Source organism: Armigeres subalbatus, unplaced genomic scaffold, assembly GCF_024139115.2.
Source record: "Armigeres subalbatus isolate Guangzhou_Male unplaced genomic scaffold, GZ_Asu_2 Contig1339, whole genome shotgun sequence".
Lineage (NCBI taxonomy): Eukaryota > Metazoa > Arthropoda > Insecta > Diptera > Culicidae > Armigeres > Armigeres subalbatus.
The window spans coordinates 21,312-33,328 of record NW_026942109.1 but is presented as its reverse complement, the minus strand read 5'-3'; the positions used below and the strand labels follow the sequence as shown (position 1 = coordinate 33,328).

General features: G+C 41.2%; 1 protein-coding gene across 1 annotated transcript in view; it reads left to right on the top strand.

Annotated features, from left to right (window-relative positions):
- The first annotated feature begins 2,875 nt into the window (after nucleotides 1–2,875).
- The window catches only part of LOC134202667 (uncharacterized), an 11,700-nt gene continuing 2,558 nt past the window's right edge, over nucleotides 2,876–12,017 (top strand). The window contains exons 1-2 of the mRNA XM_062677692.1: nucleotides 2,876–2,911; nucleotides 3,827–4,212. Of these exons, the coding sequence (XP_062533676.1) occupies nucleotides 2,876–2,911; nucleotides 3,827–4,212 (422 nt within the window). The remainder of the gene's footprint in view (nucleotides 2,912–3,826; nucleotides 4,213–12,017) is intronic.

The following is a 12,017-nucleotide window of genomic DNA, read 5'->3' as shown; positions in this document are numbered from 1 at the left end:
CTATCTATGATCACATCAAGACTCATAACATATGGCTATTCTTGTCTAGTTGTGCTATTGGGTATGGTTTGGAAATGTTTGGCATCGGTGCTATTCAAAAGTTTTTTTAAAATCGTTTTTTACTCAATAAACAACCAAATAAAACATTTGTGAAACGATTTATTTCATTAATTTTTGATCGGCAAACATTTGTCAATATCTGTTCAACACTTTGAGACAATAATATCAACACTTATCTGTAAATATTACTATTTTTTACGGAATACATGAAAATTGCACATAAAATGTACTTTAATGCTTATTTGACCCCAAAATCCCTTAAATTTCTAACTTTTACCAACAAAATATATTTAGTGCCCTTCTGTGGATCCACAGTGAAGAGATAAACACAATTTTAGAACAATGTCTTAAGATAAAATGACAAATAGCTTGGGAGCTCGCGATATATGGGGCATTAGGGCAAAACGAGCTCAATAACTACATACAAAAGCGTTCCACGTCCATGAAACAGCACTCACTGAATTCTTTGCAAAATTCCCTTTCGAATAAGCTTTTGATCTCTTCTGTAAGTTGTTCGTGAAGAAAGTTATCAATTTTTCCACCTTTGAAATCGGATTTCCCATTGCACAATGGTCGGATTCGTCAAATTTCACGACATAAATCGATAACTTGAAAACCATCAGTGCTAGAGTTTTGACATCTTCAGAAGAAATGATCTACAAGAAGAGATCTATTTTTGGTGGAGCTTGTCATTAGGGGGCACTTCGGTGAAAATATTTTGGAAATGTATTTTTTTTACCCTTTTGAGTTAGGAGTTCATATAATTCTACAAAGTTGTAGAGAATTTAATTCTAAGCATTTTTGCTAAATTAACATTTATTTTATCTCATATAGGAAATGTTTTATGACAAAATTACTAGATTTAGATAGGGTGGTCCCGAAAAAATAGTTTTTAGCTTCTACTTTCATCAATTCGGAATATTTTCAAAAATTGTCTTAGCATCGCTTCTCGGTCTTTGGATAGCGCATCTTTTGGTTACATAAGATGGTTGCTAGCTTCATTTTCAAGCATATTATAAGCGTTTTTTCATGAAAAAGTGATATTTTTTTAGGCTTTCTACTGCAGCTAGTAGCTAATATTAGCAAACATTTCAATCGTATTCTGAAAGTATACATTCAGGCCCATCAAATCCATGATATTTCATTTGTCCATTTTTGTCCACTTTTGTTTGACGATAGTATTATTTTTATACGAGAAATTAGGAATTTCATGTGAAATACATAGGAGAAAAGACGGCTTTGGCAGGTTTTGTTCTATTATTGGCAGGGGGTTTTTGTCGACCAAATTTTATGAAATTTGGCCACAATATTCTTTGATATGCAAAGAATGTTAAGGCCAAATTTGAGCAGAATCAGTCATAAAAAAATCCCTGACAATAATAGAACAAAATCTGCCAAAGCCGTCATTCCCCCTATATCATCTTTTGGATTTTCGCAATATTTGGTAGAATGAAAGACAAGAACACCGTTCTCGACCAGAGGTCGTACAGACTGAACACTTAACACCTAGACAACTGACAAGATACATAATACCCAGTGGACCGGTGGAGAATTTCGCGATCACGAAAAGTTTCCTTCTTACCGAGGCGGGAATTGAGCCCACGCTCCATAGCCCATGCCTCTAGACGATTGACGTCGCTAACCGCACGGCCACAAAGAATCGTTCTTTATCTAAAATTTTTAAAACAACTCATATGGTAAAGTCGGAAAAATATTTTTGACATTTGAACTACTGGAACGATTTTCAAGTTTTTTTTTTTTTGTGTCTTTATTAAAGAGACTTTCAGCCCGAGGCTATATTTTTCAAGTTGTTCTTATGAAATAAACGCTTAAGAGTGCTACTTTTGTGGCGAAACACACAATAATAAAATATATTTTATATATACCCAACCAGAGAATGGATGATTTTATGACAATCTTGCATGAATTCCATGCACAGATTCCATTAGGCTCAGGCCCATGCACAGATTGCATTAAGTCAATATACCAAGCCATTGCATTAGGTCTCTGGTCACGAGAAAAAGGTACTTGGTTTGTGTTTGTGTCTACATAGAATCTATTTTTAAACTTCCGTCGAGGTACGAATTCTTTACACATACTTTGCCAACCTTATTTGCTTACAAAAAAATTTGACCGAAATCGAGAATTGAACCTATGCCGTCCACCAAGCCTAGCGCTATCCGGCTGACGCGCTAGCCATCTGGGCTATACACTGGCTGAGAGAAGCAGTGATAGAAGACTATTATAATCCTCGTTCTATACTATGTGAATGAAGTAGAAGGGTAATAGATAGCAAAGGGCGATGAAAATGGAATTGGCTCTGCGTCCTTGTCCACCATCAAGTTGAACGGAGTCGGGAAGATTGTGTGAGTCGAAGCTATGCTGATGTACACGATGCATATATTTGTTGCTGGAGGAGCTAAAGAGAGTCGTTTAGATGTGTTGGTCGAAACCAAATAAACCGATTTAATGCAATGAGTTGACGTAACAAGTATAACATTCTGTGAGTGGTTTGCATGCGAGATTTGATACAAAATGATTAATGCAAAGAATGTCACAACTTTTTGTTTTGCGTGACAAGTTGGTTTTTCATGGCTAACTCGCAAAATAATTTCATTTTCGCAGTTTCTAAGTGAGGGTCTCCAATGACTACATGTAATTCCATGAACATTGAAAATTGGTCCAGTAGTTCAAAAATTATGTTTAAAAACAATATTTTTTTCAAAAAAAGTTTTGATTTTTTCGACCACCCTGGATCGAAATTAGTGTATTGGACAAAATTAAAAAGTGAGTTTATTTATTTTCGAAAAAAATAATGATTCTACCAAACATTGCGAAAATCAGAGATATGGTATGTGTTTCCCATGGAATAGCTGATTTTTCATACAAAAACTAATATGATTATCGAACAAAAGTGGACAAACATGGACAAATGAAATGCCATGGATTTGATGGGCCTGCATGTATACTTTCAGATTACGATTGAAATTTTTGCTAATATTTGCTACTAGCTGCAGTAGAATGCTCAGAAAAATACCACTTTTTCATGAAAAACGCTTATAATATGCTTGAAAATGAAGCTATCGACCATCTTATGTAACCGAAAGATGCGCCATCAAAAGACCGTGAAGCGATGCTAAGACAGTTTTCGAAAATATTCTGAATTGATGAAAGTAGAAGCTAAAAACTATTTTTTCGGGACCACCCTATCTAAATTTAGTAATTTTGTCATAAAACATTACCTATATGAGATAAAATAAATGTTTATTAAGCAAAAATGCTTAGAATTAAATTCTCTACAACTTTGTAGAATTATATGAACTCCTAACTCAAAAGGGTAAAAAAATACATTTCCAAAATATTTTCACCGAAGGGCCACCCTAATGACAACCTACACCAAAAACAGATCTTTTCTTGTAGATCATTTCTTCTGAAGACGTCAAAACTCTAACACTGATGGTTTTCGAGTTATCGATTTATGTCGTGAAATTTGACGAATCCGACCATTGTGATTGTGCAGTCGCGTGTTTTGGATGCATCGCAGCCGCAGCCTACGTTGGAACATGTTAGCCTTCCATAAATCCAGCTACAAACCTTCAGTGGCAATATCGACGAGTGGCTGAGTTTCCGGGATTTGTACACCTCGTTGATCCACTGGAAGGCCGATCTTCCGGACGTCTAAAAATTCCATTATTTGAAGGGATGTCTCACCGGTGAAGTCAGGGCTCTCATAGATCCATTGTCCTTCACTAAGGCGAACTATCAGGTGGCGTGGGACACCTTGACGAAACGGTACAACGACAGCAAGCTGCTTAGGCGTCGGCAAGTCCAAGCTTTGTCAAAACTACCAGTGTTGGCTAAGGAGTCAGCCTCGGAGCTTCAGTTCTTGCTGGAAGGCTTTGAGCGGATCGTCCAAAACTTGGAGCAGCTCATTCAACTCCACGACTACAAGGATTTGTTGTTGATGGACATCCTAGGATCCCGCCTAGACTCGGTCACACGTCGAGCATGGGAAGAGTATTCGGCTTCCAAGGAACAGGATTCCATTAAGGATCTAACGGAGTTCCTTAAAAAACGGGTTCGAGTGTTAGGTTTGCTACCTTCCAAAACTGCTAATCTCAAGGGAGAGTCGGTTGGCATGCCGAGCAAGAAGTTCGAAGTTCCACGAATGAGCTATAGTGCTCAGAACCCCATCCGCTGTATCAGTGTCCAACATTCCAACGTCTCCCTGTGTCGGGTCGAGATAAACTCCTTCGCAACCATTCACTGTGGCTTCCGAGTGCTTCTCTCACTTCCTTTGCAGGAAATGCAAGGGGAAGCATCATACAATGATTTGTTTCCGATCGGACAGGCGTTCAACGCCTATTTGTCTCCTATAAAAGAAGAGTCCCATTCGTGTTTTGGGGTCAGAAACAAATTGTCGACCGGCAAACGTCGACCTACTCGGAGCAGCAGCCCTTCCTAGCAGCTAGCAATCCGAATAGCCTAGCAGCCGCAGAGCCAAGGTTGAAGCCGGACTATTGCTTTTTTTTCAAGTTCGTTTATTTGGTAGGCTCAGGCGTGTATAACACTTTACGGAGCCACGTTCCCTCCTATGTACAATCGACAAATTCTTATTATTAAATTAGTAAGAGAGGGAAATAAGCCAACGTACTCGTGGTGACTCGAGGTTAGGTTTACAATGTTTAAGGATGGACCGGGATTAGGATTCGGGAATCAGGGAATCATCAAGGAATTTCAGCAGCTCATCCGGTCATTTGGCGTCGGGGACGATGTGGTGTGTCGTCGTGCTCGAAGAATGGTTCGACTGGGAGCATCTTCCGGATGGCCAGAGCTACGGTGCTCTACGGGACAGAAAGACAGAGACAAACAAACAAACAAACAAACTTTGAAGAAAAAGAGAAGCCGGACAATTTCTGTAGGTAGCAGTGTCTACCCAGCAGGAAGGTGTTCGTTGGTACGCCGCCTCTGAGTGCGATCGCAGATCGCTGACGTCTGTCAACGAGTGAACATCATACCGTAGACGACGTAATTGGGCCTCTTCATCGCCGTCGCTGAGTGCGATCGCGTGCAGTTTGCCGCAGGACCAGGCCTGTTTTCCCACTCACCACCAACCACCACAGGTTGGAACTTGTGGTTTTTGTCACTCCAAAACCTAGAAGAGTTTTAATTACATATTTTTTATGGCGGTGGTCTATCATTATCAATGCTGCATTGGTCCTGATCAGCAAGTGCGAGTTGCAAAGCAGAAACCGACGTAAGTTGAATGTGAAGACCCGTCGGCCGCCTTGTGTTAATAGTGTGTTGTGATACTACTCGGCAGCGCAAAGCGGTCGGTTCTGGCTGGATTGCGGTGAAAGCTCAACCACCAGTTCGTCTGGATCAGGAGTAGCTGTACCGTGAGTACCCAAAGCATGCAAGGGTGAAGAAAATTATGCGCATGAAAAAAAATTAGCTGAAATACTAGTGATTGGCCAGTCTCAAAAAATTGTTTGTGAATGCGGTGAGAATTTTTGAATAAAGTTTCGGATTTTTAATTTTGAAGTCTGGTAAATGGTTGAAGTTTTATAATTTTGAAATTGGTGTTTGGAAAATTAAGGTGAACAAATTATTATACGTACATTTTTCCTCGATAGTGCGTAAACCAAAAAAAAAATTTTTTTTTCTGTACGATTTCAGTTAAAATTTGAATAAGCTTTCATCATGGCATATTCGTGGGGTCCTTCATATGTTAAGTAATAATTTCACATCTGATTTGAACACCATCGCGAGCTTATAATGAATTTAGTAGCAACCCTTTGGAAAAGCAGCGTGTCGTAAATGTATGACAGTTCTACATAAAACATATGTATAATAATATGTTATTATACCCTCCTCTTTCTAACCGTATAATAACATGATATTGATTGTATATATCACAAAGAACAATGGCTCCGTAAAGTGTTATACACGCCTGAGCCTACCAAATAAACGAAATTGGAAACAAAAAATGTTATTATTTTAAACAGTTCAAGGAACATCTGAAACAGCTGATTACATACTCTAAGGGTGATGACATGTTGACGCGTCGAGCGATGCGGAGCGCGTCCAAGCACTCAAAAGCAAAATATCAGCAGGAGGAATTCTCTTGTCTCGGACGCGTTCGCACACGCGTGAGTATGTCATCGGCACAAGAGTGTTACCAGCAATGATTGAAATTGTACGGGTAAGATTTTCTCAGAAAGTAGATTAGCTATCCACTTAATTGAACAATTTATTATTATTTTTGTTAAATATCTTGGGTGTGCATATGCACACCATATGTTCGAAATGGACAAATTGATATGAAATTTGCAAAAAGAATTATTATGTTTATGAAAAGAAATTTATTATGTTTATGAACTATTTTATTTATCAAGGAAGTAAGTTCCAGTTCTCATCCATGAAAGGCTGAATTCGGCTGCCGTCCCTATCATTTCTGAATATCAGCATGGATTCGTAAAAAACGTTCAACAGTGACGAATCTCATGACATACACCAGCAAGTTGAACTCAAGTCTTGAAAAACGATGTCAAGTGGACAGTATATAGGGTAAAAGACCCAATAGTGGAGGAACTAAGCACGTTCCACCACTGTTTCTTCGCTTACAACACTTCTTTATTTCATTTCGCTTACCTTAATTACACATTCAATAACTCATCACTTATATTTTAAACGGAAAGTATTCCAAATGCTGCAGAAACCATTATTGTTACCTAAAATTATACCTCCAATTATTGGTGCAGTGTTCCATTAGTTGCGGTATTTTTTAATTTGTGTTCCTATAGTTACGAATCCTATTATTTTCTTATGGGACTCGCAACTATTGGAACACTACCGCAACTATTGGTGCAAAGCAGAGAAGAAGATATGGTAATTTAGTGATACTTACCGATTTGTAGGTATTTTCTTATCTGTTTTCTTTTATTTCGAGTAATGACAGGTCAACAAATTGGTAGACAATATGGGTTGCTGCGTTAAATACGTAGATTTTGTTAAAATAACACTACCGCAACTATAGGAACACCCACGACTATCGTATCTTTTGCCCTACATAGATTTTTCGAAAGCAAGAGTATCACACACTTTGTTGCTTAGGAAGCTTGACCGCCTTGGATTTCCTGATTGGATTATCGACTGGCTCTGTTCATACTTGACTGGAAGATCCGCCTTTGTCAAACTAGGTGCTGTAAAGTCAGACACATTCATGACGCCATCCGGAGTACCGCAAGGTAGCCACCTTGGTCCGCTGCTTTTCATAATTTTTGTCAACGATTTGTGCGAACGACTTCGTTCCCACCGCCTGATGTACGCTGACGATCTAAAAAATTTTCGAATAGTATCTTCGCTTGTCGACTGCTCTGCTCTACAGCATGATCTCGATACCATAGCCCAAGGGGCAACTAACTCTAAACTTTCGACAGTATCCAGAAATACTAACAAATACTAGCAAAAACCTACGTCGTATCCACGACAAATTGATCGAAGAGCCCTGGTTGGGAAAGCATAAACGACGCCACCCAGTAAATACAGTCCACCTCGTTTTATACAACACATTAATTTCAGTCTCTTTTAATTTTCTAAACAACATACCTGAACAAGTATTTATATATCCAATACTTTCGGAGCAATCTTTGGGGCTCCTAATTTGGTTTAATAGCATTAGAAATATAAAATGCGATTTGTATGTTTTCTAGAATCTGGAAAAAGATGTTTTTCAAAACAGGGGAGCACTGTGTTTCATTAACTAACCGACAAACGCCATAACAACCGAACTAGCAACCGTATCGTTGTTTGACGAAAAAGGGATACTAGAAAGACCACGAAATACTATCGCGGGACAATGAGTAATATTTTCTCAAAGTTTAGAGTTGGTTTGCCCTTGCCATAGCCCAATGGTGTGCGCTGAATGGCATGGATTTGAATTCCAAAAAGTGCAAAATCATCAGTTTCAACAGATCAAGGACGCAAATCGATTTCAACTACTCATCAGATGGAATTTCACTGGATCGCGTCTCTTCCATCAATGATCTTGGCGTAACAATGGACAAAAAACTCAATTTCAGCGAGCATATATCTGTGACCACCGCCAAAGCTTTTGCAGTGCTCGGTTTTATTCGTCGCAACGGCGCGGAATTCAACGACGTGTATGCTTTAAAAAGTTTGTACAGCTGTCTTGTCCGCAGCATACTTGAATATGCCGTACCAGTTTGGGCACCGTTCCATGAAGTGCAGTCAGCCCGTATCGAACGAGTTCAACGGAGTTTTGTCCGGTTCGCCCTCAGGAGGTTGCCCTGGACCAATCCTTTGCGATTACCACAGTACGAGGATCGTTGTCAGCTAATACACTTGGAACCGCTCCGCCAAAGACGTGCATATTTGCAGAGGATGTTCGCCTTTGACCTGCTAAGCCACCGGCTGGACTGTGATGAGCTACTACAGCGTGTCACCTTTTATGTTCCAGCTCGCCGTTCCCGTCAGCGGCAACTATTTTGGGCTAGAAGACATACCTCCGTTTTCGGCCAGAACCATCCGCTAGAAAGATGTTTCAACCTTCTCAATGACTTGTCTGATTTTGATTTTAACGTTAACAGGACTTCCTTTAAAAATAGCATTAGGCAACTAGATGTAAGTTAATTTTAGAAGCAGCAGTCTGTACAGCATAGCTGAAGACGAAGAAATAAAATAAAAATAAAATAAAGTTCTAGAACCCTTCCCCATGTATGATTTCACCTGACGGACCAGAGAATAGAATTTGCATTTGAGAATGAATTTGCGACAAGATGTTTTACTGTTTAATTCAGTTTACAGTAAGGCAGTAAGCTTAGTTCCATTGTATCCACTTGTCGGGGATTTTTTTTTTTGAGAAACAAATAAGTAGCGTTAGACAATGAGGATAAATTTATTTGGTTGTTAATTTCCTCTGAGACGTCTTACTGGGATTTCCGAGATTTCCGGTTCTCCCAAGGGTTCTTCCTGGAATACCTTGAAAGTTTGGTCGAAAATTCCATACAGAATTTCACTTGATATTCTATCTAGACCTGTGCGCCGATTGAAATTTTATCGACGGCGAGGCATGATAGATCATTTTCAGCCAGTGGCGGTGGTTTGGCGGCGTCACGCCGCTGGTGATTTGCGGCGGCGTGAATCAATGTCGTGTATTACACATTTTCTGTAATTCATACGGATGTTCCTCCGGGAATTCCTCCGATAGTTTCTCCAGCAATTCCTCCAAATGTTCCACCGGAGTTCAGCAGGAAGTTCTTCTTCTTCTTCTTATTGGCATTACATCCCCACACTGGGACAGAGCCGCCTCGCAGCTTAGTGTTCATTAAGCACTTCCACAGTTATTAACTGTGAGGTTTCTAAGCCAAGTTACCATTTTTGCATTCGTATATCATGAGGCTAACACGATGATACTTTTATGCCTAGGGAAGTCGAGACAATTTCCAATCCGAAAAATTGTCTAGATCGAACCCAGCCACCCTCAGCATGGTCTTGCTTTGTAGCCGCGCGTCTTACCACACAGCTAAGGAGGGCCCCGAAGGAAGTTCTTCTAGAAATAGCTATTTTTTAGCAGAAGTGAACTCCATTGCAGTATTGCACGGCCCACAAAATTCAGGAAAAGTTGCTTCCTGTCATAAATATCAATTAAAAAATGCAGTCGTATGCATGTTAGGCCAAGAATGGGGTAAGAAACCCTACATGGCGTATTTTAGTGTCGAGAAAATGGTAAATTATCTATAGAGTTGTGGAAGTACGAACGCGTCGATTTTCACTTAGTCGTCCATACCTGGAGCCAAGGCCGGACGAGTGCGTGTTTTCTCTTGTTTCGGACAGCAGAACGAAATATTGTGTTATGCATTGCGCGGCCGGTAATAAAGTTAATCAGTGCAGTAGTTAAGATATTAAATCATTCTTCGGGAAAATACGTAAGACACGCGTTGCTTTTCCGTTTTTGTATCATTATGAATATAGCGTCATACTAATCATTTCCAGTGCGCTCACGGAGATGCAGAGGATTCCTTGGTCTCTTGTAGCAATGAGTGTCGAACTAATTTTCCTCCCCTTATCCTGATTGACTGTGAGGACGTGGCCGGCATCGTTATTGGTCTTGAATTAAACCAACTCCGAAGCATGTACAGTGAGAATAGCTTTCTAGTCCCGAGAAAACTATTCAATTGGTGAGCTGTGCAGTATTTGTTGATTCTCGGCCAATCACGACTAGCAACTACGATGGGTACAGAAAATGTGATTTCTTAGCTAGCAAAGTCTCAATAGAATACCACGATGATACTTTCATGCCCAGGGAAGTCAAGACAATTTCCAATCCGAAAATTGTTTAGACCGGCACCGGGAATCGAACCCAGCCACCCTCAGCATGGTCTTGCTTTGTAGCCGCGCGTCTAAGGAGGGCCCCGAATATGTGATGGCCTGATTTTTAACATGTTCAAACTTGGTCTGCTTCTCATTTTGTCTATACTCGATTGTATGACAGTTTTTAGTATAATTGGGCTGCAAAATAGTGGGTTGACATCAAGGAAGGAACGCCCAGCAGAGCTCTGGTCCCCACAAGTCCTTATCTCACGCTTCCACGGGTCGTCCGATGACAAAAGACCGCCAGCTAAGGGTTGTGTACTTAGCTGGTAGTACAGCCTGGGCACTAGTGTCCTTCTGACATCAGCTAGAGTGAGAAGGTACGCCTCGAGCGTCTGTTCACCAGGAGGTGCGGCTCAAACAGCGTCTGCCTGGTACCCAGCGGCTGATTAACGAAATGCTGTATCGCGTCAGCTATACCTAAGGTGGCAGCCCCATCATCGCGATGTAGGTAACGCGACCCCGGTAAGGTAGCTTACTGAAGCCTCCCAAATACCACGAAAAATGGAGATAGAAGAAAAAGAGAACGTTATTTTTGGCAACCGACCCGGCAACGAAATAAGGACTGTGATTGGAAACTCGATACCTGGAATGTCAGGACCCTAAACGACGAGTGAGCCTTCTGGCTCGTGAACTACAGAAGGTTGGAGTGAACGTGGCCGCTATTCAAGAAGTCCGATGGCCCAGATCTGGAGAACGTGCATTCCGAGCCGTGGACCTCACGACCAACACTGCATTCAAGTATAACATCTATCACAGCGGCGGCAGAAAAGCAGAGCATGGAGTTGGTTTCATAGTGATGGGCAAGCAGATGACGCGAGTGATGCGATACGGGGATACGGGGCAAATTCTTCAATTACAGCCTAATCGACGTTTACGCACCGGCAAACGATAAATCCGACGACGTGAAGGACAAGTTTCATGAATGTCTTGATAAAGCCTATGGAGAGTGCCCAGAGTATGACGTGAAAATTGTTATCGGAGACGCTAACGCTCAGGTCGGTAGAGAGGACTTTTTCCGTCCCATAATTGGTAGGGAGAGCCTTCACTCCGCTACCAATGACAACGGCCTACGGCTAGTAAATTTTGCTGCTGTCAGAGGGATGGCCATCAGTAGCACCTACTTTGCACGAAAGAACATCCGAAAGCACACCTGGAGACACCCAAATGGCGAAACTTGCAATCAGATAGACCATGTTCTGGTGGATGGGCGCCATTTCGCGGATGTCATCGATGTGCGGACATTCAGAGGTCCGAACATTGACTTTAATCGCTACCTCGTTGTCAGTAAAATTCGAATACGGTTGTCAACTGTATCGAACGAAAGATCACAGCGAACGATGCGTTACAATATCCAGCGATTGTCGGCGGAAGGAGTATCGGCTGAGTACCGCCAGAAGCTCGACGAACGGATAAGTGCAATCAACGTTAGCGACAACATCAACGATCTATGGAGTCGAACCATGGAGCGGTGAGCACAACAACACGAGAAGTGGTAGGTACTGCACAAAGGCGACCCGGGACGGGTTGGTTCGATGTGGAGTGTCAGAGAGTGACAGACG